Source organism: Pelodiscus sinensis, chromosome 1 (assembly GCF_052426305.1).
Source record: "Pelodiscus sinensis isolate ZL-2025 chromosome 1, ASM5242630v1, whole genome shotgun sequence".
NCBI classification, from domain to species: domain Eukaryota; kingdom Metazoa; phylum Chordata; order Testudines; family Trionychidae; genus Pelodiscus; species Pelodiscus sinensis.
This window is the reverse complement of record NC_143052.1, coordinates 173,970,546-173,989,240: the sequence shown is the minus strand read 5'-3', so window position 1 is coordinate 173,989,240 and position 18,695 is coordinate 173,970,546. Positions and strand designations below refer to the sequence as shown.

The 18,695-nt window shown below is 40.6% G+C and overlaps 1 protein-coding gene across 6 annotated transcripts in view; it reads right to left on the bottom strand.

Annotated features, from left to right (window-relative positions):
- The window catches only part of ROBO1 (roundabout guidance receptor 1), a 1,014,318-nt gene that overhangs the window by 496,726 nt on the left and 498,897 nt on the right, over positions 1-18,695 (bottom strand). For all 6 annotated transcript variants that reach the window (XM_075909735.2, XM_089773438.1, XM_089773439.1 and 3 more), the window contains exon 3: positions 14,850-14,933. In XM_075909735.2, the coding sequence (XP_075765850.1) occupies positions 14,850-14,933 (84 nt within the window). The remainder of the gene's footprint in view (positions 1-14,849; positions 14,934-18,695) is intronic.

Here is an 18,695-nt window from a genome sequence, read left to right as displayed (position 1 = left end):
GAAAGCAGGAGTTATTATTTCAGAATAACCAGCGTGTTATTTCAAAATAATGGGCTTAGTAGTGTGGATGCTCCACTTGTTATTTCAAAATAAGAGGAATTATTTTAAAATAACTCTTTAGTGTAGACCAGGGCTAAGAGACTAACCAACAAATATATAGATAGTATAGATAGCTTTCAGGGGCACAACCCACTTCTTCAGATGAGACAATAGTGCCCATGGGCAGAAACCTAGGCACCTAGGCAACTTTTACCTTAAAAGCCTAAGTGCTGAGTAAGCTTAAGAACTTATGGGGTTTGACAAGAGTTTCAGGAATCACAGAGGAGCCTAAAACTGGGACTTAAGCACCTTAACCCCAGATTTGGGCACCTACCTCTCTTTATGTTTCTTTATCGATCTGGGCCTCAATGTTTTATTATGGAATACATTAGGGAAGGATTTGGACCCAATATGTACCATTATAAAACATCTTATCGAAAGGTCTGATCTAAAGTCCATATGATGCCAAAGGGGGGAAGGGTGTCTTTCTACTGAATTTAGTGGGCTTAACATCATGCTTGATTAGCTTTTAGTCGGACTAATGGACTATTTTTTTCTTTCATTATCTGGTTGTACTCTATGTCCATACATTTTCTAACCATTTTCTTATTACTAAAAGGAGGAATCATTGTGTCCTTATGTTTAACGGTGACACTGAGTTACTAATAAAGTGCCTTTTAATTGTGCTCATTAAAATGCAATGAAAACATGCACAGGGATCATTTAAGAAAATGAATGATAAAGAACTACCATATACATTTTAGACCATCTTGAATGACTTTTTAAAGAGCTTTTGGAAATATATCAGGAGTTTTAGAAAAGTCTCTTCTATGAATTAGAATTTCCATCATATTACCCTGAGAACCATACAGTGCAGAACAACAAAATATTCTGTGTAATTTATTAGTTAAGAACCATTTATATCTGTAATTCAGTTGCAGGTTTCATAAAAGATGTATCAGAACCCTCTGGAAACTATAAAGCAGTGAAATGATGCTAGAGTATATTGGTACAGTTCATTTTTACTATTGTAATGTTATATCCCCAAGGTTCCATGACATTAGAGTCCTTTTAAGGGAAGATAATTATTTCAAATACCTTTTTACTTCTATCCATATGTAGAAAGGCCTAGTTGAAAATACAATGAGATTGTATCTCTGCAGATTGATACAAGGGGTGTCTAGTAAGTTACCATATCTCATTCCAAATCAGAATCAGGATCTTCAGCAGCATTTTAATAGTCTTCTTATGAATACCGTTTAGTTAGCTGTTCATTTTTAGGGATGGATATCTCTACATGCCACTGCTTTCCTCTGAGATCTTGCTATACACTAAGGCTGCGTCTAGAGTGGCATGATTTTGTGCAAAGCAGGAGCTTTTCTGCAAAATCTTGCCGCCTGTCTACACTGGCCGCGAGTATTTGCGCAAGAACACTGACTTTGTAATGTACAAAATCAGTGGTTCTTGCACAAATACTCCGATGCTCCCGCTCAGGGATAAGCCCTCTTGCACAAGTATTCTTGTGCAAGAGGGCCAGCGTAAACAGCCACGTTAATTTCTTGCGCAAGAAAGCCCGATGGCTAAAATGGCCATCGGAGCTTTCTTGCGCAAGAGAGCATCTACACTGGCATGGATGCTTTTGCACAAAAGCAAATCTTTTGCAAAGGCACGTGCCAGTATAGACGCTCTCTTGCGCAAATACTTTTAACGGAAAAACTTTTCCGTTAAAAGTATTTGCGCAAAATCATGCCAGTCTAGATGCAGCCTAAATGCAAAAAGAAGGGCTGAGATTCTGGATGAACATAGCTGAGAATCAGAGAGAACAGGAGAACAGAGTAATTAAACCGAATAAAGCTTACACATAGAATAATAGATTCCTAGGGCTGGAAGAGACCTCAGGAAGTCATTGAGTCCAGCGCCCTGCCCAAAGCAGGACCAATCCCAACTAAATAATCCAAGCCAGGGCTTTGTCAAGCCAAGACTTAAAAACCTCTGGGGATGGAGATTCTGCCACTTCCCTAGGTAACCCTCCAGTGCTTTACCACCCTCCTAGAGAAATACAGTAAACTTCCGATAATCCGGCACCTTTAGGACCCAGGGGGTGCCGGATTATCAGATATGCCGGACTATCGGAAGGGGGGGCTATGAGAGGTCTGGGGTTGGGTGGGGTGGATGCCACCCCAGACCCCTCATAGACTCTCCTTCCGATAGTCCGGCTCTGCCCCAGGCGTCCCTGATTCAGCTGCTGCTGGTCAGTTTCAGCAGCAGCTGAATCAGGGATGCCTGCAGAAGAGCAGCTGGAGTGCTGCTTGGTTGCTCCGGTAGTGCCGACCCTTGGCACAGTGAGACCAACCTGGCAGCACCCCAGCTGCTCTTGGGGACGCCTGAGGCAGAGCAGCTGGGGTGCTGCTGGGTTGGCCCCACAGCGCCGCTCCTCGGCGCTACTGGACCAACCCAGCAGCACCCCAGCTTCTCTGCCCCAGGTGTCCCCAAGTCAGCTGCTGGTGAAACTGATCGGTGGCTGATTCCAGGAAACGCAGGGCAGAGCAGCTCTGCACCGGGCTTCCTGGAGTCAGCCACTGATCAGTTTAAACAGCGGCTGAATCGGGGATACCTGGGGTGCTGCTGGGTTGGTCCTGCAGCCCTGAGGGGCAGCGCTACGGGACCTGCCCAGCAGCGCTTCAGCCGCTCTTCCCCCGGCTTCCCCGATTCAGCCGCTGGTCAGTTTTAGCAGCGGCTGAATCGGGGAAGCTGGGGGCAGAGCAGCTCCAATGGTCCGGCTGCCCGGAGCACTTCTGGGTTCCTGATGGTGCCGGACCATCAGATGCCAGACCATTTGAGTTTTTCTTAAGTTTTTCCTAATATCCAACCTAGACCTCCCCCACTGTAACGTGAGATCATTGCTCCTTGTTCTACCATCTGTGACTACTGAGAACAGCCTCTCTTCATCCTCTTTGGAACCTCCCTTCAGGAAGTTGAAGGTTGTTATCAAATCCCTCCTCACTCTTCTCTTTTGCAGACTAAACAAACCCAAATCCCTTGGCCTCTCCTCATAGGCCATGCGCTTTAGCCCTCTAATCATTTTGGTCACCCTCTACTGGACCCTCTCCAATGCATACACATCCTTTCTACAGTGGGGGGCCCAGAACTGGACACAATACTCCAGATGTTGCCTGGAGTGCTTGGTGGGGGTAGGAGCTTCAGGCAGAAGTGGTGGGGAGTGCCCCCTCTTGCTCTGGCCCAAGGCCCCACAAAAGCTTAATGTGCCTCTGTTTTTGTTTGATGTTATCTTTTTCTTAAGTCATATAAAACTGTGTAAAAGGAAGATTAAGTGTAGAGATAAACCTACAAAGAGAAGAACATTTAAAACAATTCTAAAGTGGACCATATGATTTCTCTTTCAGAGGCATACATTAGAAAATGGTTCAGATTCTTTCTCAGATTCTCAGTGTATTTCTTATGTTTGTGAGACTTATTTAAATAAAGGAGATGCATTTTTTTGAATTTTAATTAGCCTTTTTGAAGAAATATCAAGGAAATATATACATTATAATATGTAACGTTATGTTGACTTGAAAAATAAGGGTAACCTAGCTATAAAAAAAAATTACAAACAATGAAATGTAGTTTCACAGTCTTGGCTTCTACATTTGAACAAGTACTTAAATTATAATTTCAGTGATTTCAAAGAATTCATTCTCTTAGAAAAAAAAGCAAAGTGCATATTATACAAAGAAAATGTTTAATTCATTCAAATGCAAGCTTCAGGTATAAGTCACGGTCAGTTGAGTATTAATTTCTGAATGCTATATTATTTGATGGCAATCATTAACACTAATCTGAATATACCTTCTTTTTATAGATTTAAATATATTTCCATGTGTCCATATATAATTGCACTCTATGTAATATGCTAAAAATAGCCACAAACAAAACAACTCTGTTTAAGAAGCAGACTGTTTTAAACAAATCTATTAATCCAGCTTCCTTGCCAGACTGCAAAAGAAAATATAAAAAATAGAACAGCATAGAACCTACATTAATACATAATGTAGCCTAGATAAAGCCCAGAAAACATTAGCAAAAAAAAATCACTCTTCTCTGAAGTAGTATTTAAATGAGGTTTCGTTAGCGTCATTAATACTGAATGTATGTGAGCTTTGCCAAACTTTTGATCAAATCCTAGTGGGCTAGTGACCTATTTCTTTAGTGGACTAGGGACCTATTTCTTCAGTGGACTAGTGACCTATTTCTTCTGTGCTGACCAAATAAAAAATGGTCTGAGGCATTCTCTAGTTAAGGTCATCTAATAAATAGTTTTAATATGCTTTGGTCTGTACAGTGCTTAATAGCACAGAAGGGAATTAAATGGCAGGTCTCTTCATAACATACACTATTGGAGGAAATAATTACCACTGCCTGTTTTGATTTGGGGATTCTCAAAATTCCTGATGAGATTACTGACAAGTAGCTCATTCAAGCAATCACAGGATCTTTCATTAGAAAAGTGTTTTATCAGTGACAATTTAGAATAAAGCTGTATATTTTTATTGATATGAGACAATAGGACACAACATGTTTTTTTTAGTGCTTCTTTTTCACATTTGGAATGTTACCTTGTTTAATTAAAGCTCCTAATTCGAACTACCAATACTCCTGCAATGAGGAGTAACGGTATTTCGAATTAGGTGCTTTAATTCAAACTACCTAGCCCGCGCCGCTTGTAGCCGCAGGCAGGTAGTTTGAACTACCAGGCATTTAAAAATGGTGATGCCTGGGAACATGCAAATGAAGTCCGGGATATTTACATCCCGGGCTTCATTTGCAAGTTCGAATGACTACATTAGCAACTCTAGTTTGAACTAGGGTGGCAGTGTAGACATACCATATCTGATGAGCCAGAAGCAAGTCTTTGGGAACATACGCCATTGTAGCAAGAATGAATTGTAGATAAAGACGAAAACACATAAACAATTCTGTTTACCCTAATGTACTGATCACGTAAACAGGACCAGAGAACAAACAGAACTAGATCAGAACTAGATTGATAACTAACAGCTAAGCCCTACATCAGCATGTAATGAGTAAGACCTGGAAATTTCCAAACTGTCAAACAAGGCAGGAAAACTGTATTTAAGGCTGCCTCAGGGTATGTCTACACTACCCCGCTAGTTCGAACTAGCGGGGGTAATGTAGTCATCCGCACTTGCAAATGAAGCCCAAGATTTGAATTTCCCGGGCTTCATTTGCATGAAGCCGGCCGGCACCATTTTTAAATGCCGGCTAGTTCGGACTCTGTGCCGCGCGGCTACACGCAGCACGGACTAGCTAGTTCGGATTAGGCTTCTAATCCGAACTAGCTGTATGCCTCGTGGAACGCCTCGTGGAAAAATGAACTTTGATAGCAGCCTTCAACTTCCTGAAGGGAGGTTCCAAAGAGAATGAAGAGAGGCTGTTCTCAGTAGTGATGGGTAGCAGAACAAGGAGCAATGATCTTAGGTTACAGTGGGGGAAGTCTAGGTTCGATATTAGGAAAAAATATTTCACTAGGAGAGTGGTAAAGCACTGGAATGGGTTACCTAGGGAAGTGGTAGAATCTCTATCCCTAGAGGTTTTTAAGTCCTGGCTTGACAAAGCCCTGGGTGGGTTGATTTAGTGGGGCTTTGTTCTGCTTTGGGTAGGGGTTTGGACTGAATGACTTCCTGAAGCCTCTTCCAGTCCTATGATTTTATGATTCTAAGAAGAATCTGGAGTTGCTGTGTTTATATGTAAGGTTCACTAACTACCCAGTATAGCTTCTCCTTTAAAGCTGCATGCAGTGTTTTAATACTTGTGGGTGATGGTTCCACTTGTTTGGGTTTGTAATCATGCAATTTGCAAGGATCACAAAGAAGCTGGGTTTTGTAAAACATTTTGAAAGTGTGAGCTTGGAGTCTCCTGAGGAAGAGCCTTGGAATTCATGCTTCTGTGCATCTCTAGCCTACCAAATGGTGATTGTTTGATATGTAGTGCAAATATTAAAGGTACTCATGTTAAAAAAAACAGCTTTGACATAGGAATTCAATGTGATATGTAGTATGTTCTTAAACTACTATACACAAGTAAGATATTCACTTCTATGAAAAACCAAAATGTTTCATGGTATTATCTGAATTTTAGTAAATTACTTTTAATCTCTCTTTCCTTCTCATCTTTTTCTAACACCTAAATAAGATGACCAGTGCAGTCATTATTATTCAATGATTCTTCGTATACAAGGTGTTTCCTGATTTCCAGGGCCGACTTATCCATTAGGCACAGTAGGCACAGTGCCAAAGCCCACAATACTTTTAGGGGCCCATAAAAATGTTTTAATTTCTTTTAAAATCAGAAGAAAAAAAATGAACTTTTAGGGTTGAAGAAAATGTTTTCATTTTTTTCTCACATCAGAAAAAAATGAAACTTTTAGGGCCCATGAACATCTATTAAATTTTGCCTAAAACAGAAAAAAATAAAATGTTGAAGTATTTAAAGTTATATCAAAAATAATTTTTAATATTTTTTTTATGGAGGAAGGGGACCACAAAGGCAAAAGTGCGTAGGGCCCACGAAAGTCATAATGCTGATTTCTTTCTTAAGCTGTACTTATGTATAAATCTTAGAGTACACCTAACAGTCTTGGAGTAAAGCAAATGGCTAATTTAAGCATAATGTGACAAACCATGGTGAGATACTAGTGCTAATGCCATTTTACCATCTCAAGTGGCATCCCATAATCTGTTGGCTCACTGGCTTGTATTAGCACTTGAACAATATTCTACTCTCCTACACACAATTGTAAATTGTTCTGTATATTAAATTCACTAAACTCTAAGCAACTTTTGATGACAAATTTGAACTGCTTTCGGTGGACATGATGGAAGGCTCATTGAATTAAATGGAAAGGCCCCCATTGACTTCAGTAGACTTTGGATCAGGCTTCAGTAAAATATGATGTGGCAATTAGAGTGCAACAAAAAACAGTGAAGAAAATGACATAGCTGAAGGCCAAGAAACTCTTTCAAAAAATTCTCTTTCATGGTTTCTTTAATTGTTCTGATGACTACCAGAAAAGTGAATTACTGAAAATTATGAGGCTTTGGTGTTACTTCTCAAACAATAAGCTGTCCTGCAGCAAAAAAGGAACAACAGGAAAAGGAAATTGTACATAATCTGTTTCGATAAAGAGTGACAGTGATATGGGATCTGACTAATGATTTAATTAAAAGTGATTGTTAAAACCAGACATAGTCATGATCTAATCTTGTTTTCGTTTTCATTTAATTTAAAAGAAAAATTGACTGGGAGTCTAGGAGGCGATTATTTTTCTTATTATTCAATATATGTTACTATTGTAATAGATTATTCTATTACTCCCTTTTACATACAGGCAGCCCCTGGGTTACGTACAAGATAGGGACTGTAGGTTTGTTCTTAAGTTGAATCTGTATGTAAGTCGGAACTGGCGTCCAGATTCAGCAACTGCTGAAACTGACCAGCGGCTGACTACAGGAAGCCCGAGGCAGAGTTGCTCTGCCCCGGGCTTCCTGGAATCAGCCTCTGATCAGTTTCAACAGGCTGAATCTGGACCCCAGTTCCGACTTAGGGTATGTCTACACTACCCCCCTAGTTCAAACTAGGGGGGGTAATGTAGTCATATGGAGTTGCAAATGAAGCCCGGGATTTGAATTTCCCGGGCATCATTTGCATAAAGCCGGCCGGTGCCATTTTTAAATGCCGGCTAGGTCGGACCCCGTGCCGCACAGCTACACGCGGCACGGACTAGCTAGTTTGGATTAGGCTTCCTAATCCGAACTAGCTGTTCACTTCGTTCCACATTCCACGAGGCGTACAGCTAGTTCAGATAGGAAGCCTAATCCAAACTAGCCGGCATTTAAAAATGGCGCTGGTCGGATTTATGCAAATGAAGCCCGGGAAATTCAAATCCCGGGCTTCATTTGTAACTCCGTATGACTACATTACCCCCCCTAGTTCGAACTAGGGGGGTAGTGTAGACATACCCTTACATACAGATTCATCTTAAGAACCCCAGGCATCCCCAAGTCAGCTGCTGCTGAAACTGATCAGCGGCTGATTCCAGGAAGCCCGGGGCAGAGCAACTCTGCCTCGGGCTTCCTGTAGTCAGCCGCTGGTCAGTTTCTGCAGCGGCTGACTTGGGGACGCCTGGGGCAGAGCAGCTGGGGTGCTGCTGGGTTGCTCCAGTAGCGCCGCTCCTCGGTGCTACTGGAGCAACCCAGCAGCACCCCAGCTGCTCTGCCCCAGGCATACTGATTCAGCCACTGCTAAAACTTACCAGCAACAGCTGAATCAGGACGCTTGCGGCAGAGCAGCTGGGGTGCTGCCGGGTTGGTCCAGTAGCACCCAGAGCGGTGCTGTGGGACCAACCTGCAGCGCCCCAGCTGCTCTACCACAGGCGTCCGGAGAAAAGCCTGGTCTGCTGGGCGGGGGGCGCACTAGCTGTGCCCCCCCCAGCAGACCAGGGAGAAGCGGAGCAAAGCCGCGGAGCATGCGGGCAGCGGTACAGCCCAGACGCGCCACGGCTGTCCTGCGGCCAGCGTCCTCCGCGGCTTTGCTCCCTGTCTCCCTGGTGTGCTGGGGGCGTTACCCCCCCCAGCAGACCAGGGAGACGTGGAACAGCTTTTCTCGCCCCGGAGGACGCGGGCGGCGGGACCGTGTCGCATCTGGGCATCCCGCCGCTCCTGTCCTCCGGGGCGAGAAAAGCCCCGTTCATAACTGCGAATCTGACATAAGTCGGATCTGCGTATCTCGGGGACTGCCTGTATATACTTTATGAATCCATGTTAAAAAAAGAATAAATATCAAGATCAATCAAGAAATTTGGGTGATTCCTGAGTACAGTTATTGTGAGGGTAAGAATACTTGCAGGATATGTCTACACAGCAAAATTATTTTGAAATAACAGCTTTCTGTAATAACTTTACGAGCATCTACATAGCCAAACTGCTATTTCAAAATTAATTCAAAATAGCGGAGCACTTATTTTTAATTTGGTAAACCTCATTCCATGAGGAATAACGCCAAATTCAAAATACTATTTCAAAATAAGTGCTGTGTAGACACACATATCGAAATAGGGGGCCTCCAGCCTTCCCAGGGTGCCCTAGTGGCCACTCCAGCCTCAACCAGGAACACTCCTCTCCCTCTCCCCACCCCAGAGCCCATAAAGGGGTTGACTCTGGCCACAGTGCCTGTGCCAACTCCAAGCCTGCCAGCCCAGAGCCAGCAGTCACTGCCCCTGACCCAGTGGCCCCAAAACATGAGCCAGCAAACCACTGGCAGCCAGCCCTCCACCACTCCCCAAGAGCAATCCGCCAGCTCCCAGGAGCCTGCTAGGGCCCAGAGAAGGTGGGCACCTTCCTGGTCCAGAGTGGAAATCATGGACCTTATTCAGGTTTGGGGGGGGATGCCCCCAATGTCCATGATCTCCCCTAGATGGAGGAACGCAGCCATCTATGGCAGGATAGCTGCCAGCCTGGCCACCAAAGAACACATGTGAACCCAGGAGCAGGTCTGCATGAAAATCAAGTTGGTCCGGTGAGACCCCCAAACCTGAGTCCTGAGCTTCTCCTCCCGCTTCTTCCCTTTACTTCCCCTTTCCAGCTCCCTCCCCCCAGGTTTCTCCCTCCCCTCTTCTACCCTCATTTCCACTCTAGTTTTGGTCAATAAAGCGAGTTTGTTTGTGGCAAGAAATGTGTTTTTATTTGACATCAGGAAGGGGGGTTAGGGAGGGGTAAGTGAAAGGACATGAGGGAGGAATGAGGCACAAGCCCCCAGTGGGGCAGACCAGTGAGGCTCTTAGTGCTCTTCAGGGTGGAAACTCTCCTGCAGGGCCTCTTGGATACTGACAGCCCCCCAATGGACCTCCGGGATGGCAGCCTGCAGAAAGTGCAGCCAGGCTCACAGCAACGCATCCACAAGAAGCACCAGAGTGCCCAGTGGCAGCTCCAGCTCCATGTTGCAGAGTGCTGTACTGTCCCGAGTGAGGGCAACCAGAGTATGCAGAGACAAAATGCTTTGCTTTCCCTCATCGAGGCAGGCAAGCAAGCAGGAAAAGCTGAGAACCAGCTGTCCGGGGGTGGGGGGGTCCCTTTAAGCACAGGCCTCAGATAGCCTCAGGCAGCAGCTACACAAAGTAACTCCTGACCTGATGCCCTGCCTGACCTGGTTCCCGCCGGCCTTAAATGCGATTTAGCATCCACTCAGTGTGGATGTGCTATCCTGAAAGTGAAAAATCTCAAACAAAAATATCTTGACTGACTCAATCCATTTAAAAATGGCACTTTTCAAAACAGGTGGACAGCAGCTAGGAGATGGGAGAGAACGTAAACCCATACTCTTCCAGTAACAAGGAGACAGGGCAAAATAAGAAAATGGAAGGGACACACAGCAATCCTTTGAAACACCAAAGAACAAGGAGGGTGGAGAGAAAAGGAGGAAAAGCATGTGGCTGAATTTGGCCTGTAAGAGCAGTTCAAGGAAGCTGTGAAATCAGGGCTAAATAACTTCATGCATAATAAGAATGCATGGAAAGTTTCTTTAAAAATAAAAAATAAATATCGCTAATGAGGAGTAGTGAACCTTATCTGAAAAGAAATGGTTTCATATAATGTTAATTTAACAAGTCATCATACCAGTCTCTCCAGCACAAACTATATTCTATGAACTGTTAAATGATCCCCAATATTTATGTCACAGCTGATTAAACAGGAATATGCTATTTCCCAGGATATAAGGCATGATCATACTTTAATAACACACTGCACTAAAATACTAGAAATTGCTTTCAGACATTTATTAGATGGAGAAAATAGCCTTGGCTTATACTATTTTAGTATGGTCCCTCTTCCCTATAAACGAATAGGTAATAATTACTAATTATTATTGAGTTAGAGGCTGTTATTATTGACTTCCATCTCTGCTACTTTTGACACTATTCCCATATCATATGATTTCCTTCTTGAAATCTTATGCTCACTCATAGTTCATGAATTTCCTTTTATCTCACTGATGTTTCTTCAGCTTCTTGTTTCATGGATTTTCCTCATACTTCCTGGCTACATCTATACTGGCATGATTTTCCGGAAATGCTTTTAACGGAAAAGTTTTCCGTTAAAAGCATTTTCGGAAAAGAGCATCTAGATTGGCAGGACGCTTTTATGCAAAAGCACTTTTTGCGGAAAAGCGTCCGTGGCCAATCTAGACGCAGTTTTCTGGAAAGAAGCCCCGATCACAAAAATGGCGATCGGGGCTTTTTTTGTGGAAAACATTACTGTCTACACTGGCCCTTTTGCGCAAAAGTCTTTCTGAAAAAGACTTCTGCCCGAACGGGAGCAGCATAGTATTTCCGGAAAAGCACTGACGATCTTACATGAGATCGTCAGTGCTTTTGCGGAAATTCAAGCGGCCAGTGTAGACAGCTGGCAAGTTTTTCCACAAAAGCAGATGATTTTGCGGAAAAACTTGCCAGTCTAGACACAGCTCCTCTGTTTTTCAGCTGAAAATCCAGAGGGCTCCATTCTTGTCTCCTTTTTGACCCTCTATGGCTTTGTGTGATGTTATTCTGAAACATGGCTTTATGCTGATGACTCAAGGATTTACCTCTCCACTCTAAGCACTGCCAGTTCAAACCAAAACCTTATCTTGTCTCTCTGACATCTCCTCACCTAAGTGTGCAGCTATCACTTTCAGCTCAACATTACCAACTTGAGCTTTTAACTCTTTTTATGATCATCAACAACATTTTCCCAGTTACTCCAGTCCATAAGCTGGGCATCATCTTTGATTCTACTGTCTTTCTAGACCCATATAGTCAGCTTCTCCAAGCCTTGCTACTGTTTCCTACATGATACCACTGAGGCCTACCTCATCTCTTTTTTAGTTAGACAGTGAAAATGATCATTCAGGCCCTCATTATCTGTCTGTTGCAGTCTCTTTCTGAATCCAAGTCTCATACTTTTCAGGTGAGTGTTCTAGCCACTGAGTTAAGGGGTATTCTAGGGTGGGTTGCTCTCTATCTGTCTTGCTGACCCTATTCCATTTTGGATAAATACTTATTTACTGTTGCAGGAATGGTCCCCTGCCCATGAGGCTTCCCTTCTCTCTGTCTCCCTCTAAATATTCAATTATTTATACAAAATAGAACAACTGCAACAGGAGAGTTTGAGACCCACCTCAGAACAGGCAATGGCCCAGTGGTTAGGGTACACATCTAGGAGTAGGGAGACCTGTTTGAAGCCCCTGCTCCTAAGATAGGATGGATTCAAAACTGAGTCTACTGCCTTCAGGTGAGTGCTCTGACCTCTAGGATATTGAATATGCGGGGGGGAGGGGCACTACTATCCCCTTTTTGGTTTTGTGAATGATGCCTGAGGATGTGTTTACGTAGGGATTAAAGGCCCACGGCATAGCCATATGCTGCCTTGGGCTTGCGGGGCTAAAAACTGCTGTGTAGACATTTGGCACATACAGGTTTCTCAGTTCTGGGACCTTTCACCCCCATATAAAGATACCTTTAGTCCCTTTGTGAATTGCCTTCATTACCGCATTTCCTTTGCTTTTATTTTTTTTAAATAGTTACAAATGCCCCCCAATCAAAATGAAACTTTTTTCAACCTAAAACAATTTTTCTGAAAATTCAATTCACGAAACAAACAAACAAACAAACAAACAAACAAACAAAAAACCCTGAAAAAGTTGGTTTTGGTTTAATTTGAAAGTATTATTTTTGACTTGTCAGAATTGCCAGATAACTTAAAAAATCAGTTACTCACACAGCTCTATTCATGCATACAACTGTGTTTCTGAAATGCTTGGATACCATGATAATGGGAGCTGAATGTGTACTTAATAATTGGCCCAATAATAATTCTTTGCAATGAAATGTTCTGCTAATGTGATTTGCAGGTCTGTAGCTTGAAGGTATTTATTAATATAATATCATATGTATTACAAAGCAGTAATCATTAGCCACAGTTTGCTATTGTTTGATAGTCTTCATCATAGGAGCTTAGTGTTTTACACACAAGTGTAAATATTCTGTAGTATTATTTCACCTGTTTTGCAGATGAGGAAACTGAGGAATAGAGAAGTTAAGGACCATAATTTTAAAGGCACATAGGCACCTAATTCTCATTGGTAGTAAGAAGGATTGGGCACCTAAGTACTTTTAAAAATCTGTCCGTAAGTGACTAATCTATGGACCCAGAGCAAGGCAGTGGCAGACGCTGAAGCAGTACCCAGGAATTGCAATTCTTAGTGCTGTGATCTAGACTCTAAATGTGCACTTCTAATTAGTGTAAAATATTATTTAGCATATCTTAATTCATTATGCTACAATAGACTAGCACAGTGTAATTTACCAGAAGTGTGTCTACTCTGGTACGTTTGCAGAGTGTAAACATGCCTTCAACTACACATATCCACCAGTCAGGAGTGGAATAATAATAGTGTCCTGCAGGGTATAATGGTATATAGAATGGAAAACCTGCAAGGATGTTAAAGCCGTTCTACATGTTTTTATTTAATTTAGTTTCTGTACCTTGAGGAGATTGGTGACTAATTATATTATCTTGCTTTTTCCCTTTTTCAAAAGAAAGTATTTCGGAAAAGTATGCAAAGATAGCTTTACACCTAATATTGCTGTACATAAGTGATTGCTTGGGACAAGTAATACAAGCAGTAATAATTGGAAGTGTTATTGAATAAATATATTTGAAGTTTTATTAATGATAGTTTATTATTCTCTTTCTTACCCCACCTTGCTCTCTATGTGTCTTTCATAGATTAAATTTTATTTTAAAATATTCGAGTTGCTATTTTTGAGTTACCTAATTACAAGCCAAGTACACAGGATAAGGCATTTCACTATTAGTCCATACCTAAACACAGTTAAATGTGTAACTCACTCATTTCCCCATCATCTCTTCCCACTCCCCAACCCAAAAGTGACTTAGCAAAAATTCAAAGAAAAAACACACATCTGATTTTCATATTTCTCAGATAATAATTTAGGGTTATAGTATGCCATCCTGACTAATGCTGAGTCATCTAAGAGAAATACAAATGGGCTACATTTAGAATTACTATGTGTTTACACCACTGTAACTGACCTACATCTGGCTCCACAGGATTATTCTGAAGTAAGGCACCATTCAGTGTGAATAAGGGTAGCAGAATTGGACCCTTCAGTGATTTCTAGTCTTCTGCACTCAGTGGTGCTGCTTTATCTTCTGCCTTCCTGACCTGACAGGCAAACATGTTTCTTTGAAGAATAAGAAGTTATGCAAAACAAAAGTCAGAGAAACTTCTCTAATCATCGTGGGGTTTTTATTTTCAATTTGAGTATATTTTGTTTCTCTTTTTAACAAGTGAACACATGGAAAAAGAATGTCAGTCTGCAGAGCAAATTATCTGGGGATGAACTCTTTTTGTTAAGCAATAGCTTACGCAGTCTGTAAGAGATTTTTGCTATATTCCTCTTACCCCCAGTAATGCAAAGGATCACAAATGTATAAACAATCTGAACCTACCAAAAGAAAAAACAGGAGTGAAGACAGTTGTCTTGTGTATTCAAACTGCACCGCTGAATCCAAACATTATCTACAAATTGGTATGAATGCTGACTTTCTATGATGAGGATAGCCCGGTAGCAGAGATGGCAAAAGTATTGCATGGAGATAGCAATGGAAGATGCAGGTGCAAAAGTGTGAGCAATATGGAACTGTTAATATTTTTTAAAAGATAAACTCTACCTGTATAGCCCAGCGAATTGTCATCATTATCAGAGGTGGGAAGTGGCGTCCCGCTGTCGTTCCCCCTCTCTAGGTCATCAGAGTCTGTCGGAAACAACACCAGAGCTGCTGATGGGGTCACAGTAGTAACAGTAGTTGCCATTTCCATCAAAACATGTCCAGATACAAGTAAATCCACACATGACAGAAAGACACACAGTGACAACACACAGCATACATTATCCTTCCACAGCCTGTGTTGTGATAACCACTGTAACATCTTCAGTAACACTGCTTTTAGTTACCAAATTCTCTTTCTATTCTGTTTCCTTATTCCCCTAGTTTAATCTTTTTACTGCACCTTTTGCTCTTACTTCTCAGCTTGTGAAGTGCTTAGTCTACACTCAAAGAAACAGCCAGCACAGGCTGTGGTGAGCATATGGGGAAGAGAAGGCAGGGTAGTTGAATGCTAGCATTGCTAATTTTCTACCTTATTGTTAATCAAAGCTATTGACTGCGATCACTCCCATCATCGCTTCATCTCCTGGAAATTACAGACCCAGGGGACTTTACCTCTTTGTGGGGGAGGAGAAGGACAGTGTCTTGTCATAAAGGGGGTGGGGGAGAGGTTGATATAAGTTCCATACCTTCTTTGGAGGAGGGGGTAGGGGCCAGATCTCAACTATGAAAAGGCAACAGCTTATCATAATAAGAAAGAGATATATTTTCTAGACTGAGAATCACTTGAAAGAAACATATAATTTTAATGACATGTTAAAAAAAATCCCAGCCTAAAGAAATCAAGTTTAAATACTTTGTAAGATAAATCACTATTCTGAAATTTCACATAGTAAAATAATGAGTTAAAAAACCATAAAAAGCATGACACAAGGCCTGAAAATAAAATCACACAGCACAGTAGTTTCGCAATGCACACAGAGATTCTCTGCTTTATCAATACCTTATGTCTTTATGCAAAACTTCATGAAACATAATATTAAACTGCATGCAGGTTTATTTCTATTGTCTCTATACAAATAGCAAATTGAAAAATATTAGCATTGGCTAAAAGTAATGACATATTGAATACATTGCTCTTTAGAAATGGGACCAGGTATGGAGTACAATCAGTTAATATTATACTTGGAATATAACTAGTACGATGGAAAGTATGTCTGACTATTGACTTACTGTTCCATTTTCTACTATAGGACTTGTTGACAGGTGACAGGTGTTCATTTCTTACCTTTAAACATACTTCCTAGATTATTATATTCAGCAGATATTAATGACTGTCATGTAATAAGATTGGTACAGTTAACATTACACTTCTATCTGAAAATTTTGCTTATGTTATGAGAAAATACTTCTCATAGCTAAACTAGAAAATGTTATTAAAATACTTTCTTTGTTACCTTAATATGTTTATTTTGTTGTTTGATATTATTTCTTAAATTTTTTTTGGTGGTGATAAAAAAGAATCTTTAAAGAGGAATTTAAAATATGAAATTCAAGATAAACTATTTAAGGGCATATATCTTTATGTTGGAAATCAATATAATTAAATTAATTTTCCCCATTATAGAAGCACATACTAATCCTTAAGGTAACATTTTTGAACTAATGTAAGTTCAGGTAGGTGCCCAAGTAAAAGCAACCTGATTCAGAGGTAGGGAGCATTGAATGAAGCAAAGGGGAAAGACCTTCTTTCCTAGTAATGCCAGAAAAAACAATCTTATATTTAGCAGATTTTTAAATCATAAGGCCATTTAAAAATCCAAGAATGAATATTATTCATCACCCCATTCTTTGTGAAACATGAGCTTTTTTATTCAAATATTGGAGATTACTGTATGGTGATCAGTAAAATTCAATGTACTGTACTGCAATGATCTGCTAAAGATATAGTTACACAACAGTCAGGCTGTGGTCAAGTATTGAACCAACAATCTGATGTTACGGGGAGTAAGCTGTTCAAATTAGGGGCCAAGTAGTAAGGAAGAGGCACATTAATTTTCTCCCAACTACCTGCTGATTTTCCATTCTTTCTCAGTGCCAATTCCTGACAGACCCTTTTCTCCTTTTTCCTTCTCCCTGAAAGCACAAAGCCCTTATGCTGCCATCCATCCTCCACCTCTCTGTCATCCCAAGAGCAAGCATGTCCTGCCTTCTGAGGTGTCATATGTTGTGGTGTACTCAGCAGAGCCATTTTAGAGAATGTTCCCAAGACCAGGCTGAGGTGAGAAGGCTTATAAGAAAGTCCTATTCAGAGTAGTCATCATTTTTCAGCATCAGCTGTAATACCTTTTATATTTTATTGATTGCTCTAAATACGTGTTGGTTTTTAATTCAGTTTGAGCTAAATGTTATTCACATGTGTTTAGGCATATACCAAGATTAAGTATTGGGTGAATCACAACTATAAATATTTTTATGTAAAATAAGTTGATATCTAATTTAAATTATCACCTATTATTCACCTTATAATAAGATGTTGGTTTCAAAATAGATTAGAACATGGCAGAAAGTAATGCTATTTTAGTCATTGTTTCCTCGCACTGGAAGAGGAATGTTTTCGTATGTCACAACGCACACTATTTCAAAATGCATGACTATATTTACCAAAACAAATCAGTTTCTGTTTATATTTTCCAGCTGTATGGTCTAGCTTAAACAGTAGATAAAAGTTAAAAAAAAATTGCAGGGGAATGGAGAGATTTAAAATATCAACTATAACTGTAATGCCCCCGTAATGAAAAGGGTATATTAGAATTTCAATAAGCACACTTCTTTATTTTACTCCTATATATAGGGTTGCGGGATGATGGTAGTTCTTTTAAGCATTTGAAATGTATTAATTTAGTGTACATTTTTGTTCTCATTATCAAGTTTGTGCTACAAAATTTCTAGGCAACAATGTTAATTGACATTTTGAAGATGGCCATTAATAAAAGATTAGGCAAAAGCAAATGAATATAAATTACTATCAATATTAGAATTGTGTTCTACAAATTGGATCAATTTACATCGATTCCTTCCTACTAATCTAGAGGAATGCAGGGAAGAGGCATGAGAAAAAGTGCATTGAGTACACCAGACCTATATGTGGAATTACCAAAGTGTCATATATGTCATTTTGTAATAGTAAGGTACAAGATAAAGAAGTTAGCACACAAATTCTGTTTATAACTAAGCTACACCTAAAACATTGGTCTAGTTCATGATTCACTTGCCATATTAAATAAGGCACTGACATAGTATTAATCACTAATTATACAAAAGAGTTTCAGTTGTTCCAAAAGTACTATGATAGTTTGTCAGACCATCATAAAAAAGTGTCACTTTGTTTGAATGTAACCATTTTCAGGCCAATCCTGAGCTGGTGTAATTTGTCATACCTCCATGAATTTCAATGGAAAAGACAGTTTTCGCCAGCTGGACAATCTGCCTCTATCTGGGAGCTTCCTTTATGCATGTTTACACTGGTTGATTTCTGCTTTTCTAAGATGCGTGTAATATGTTGGTTTTGGGATAGGGGCTTGGGACCCTATCGAGATACACATAAATCAATAAATCAACTTTACAAATTCTTAGAGTGACCATTGTCTATCAGGTTAGTAGCACATTCACATAATTTTGAGCAATGAGTAAAAAATGCCTGTAAAAAAAGTGACAGAAAAATTATCCAATGGGCACAACAGCCAGTTTTCAGATGAAGATTGATTGGTTTATTCCAGTGAAAGGGTTAGGACAAGTTTTTGACTGAAGGCAATAGAGCTAATCTGATTTATACCAGATGAGGATCTGGCCCATTAAAACTATTCATGTCACAATAAAGCTTTTTAAAAAGGTAAGAACCATACATGA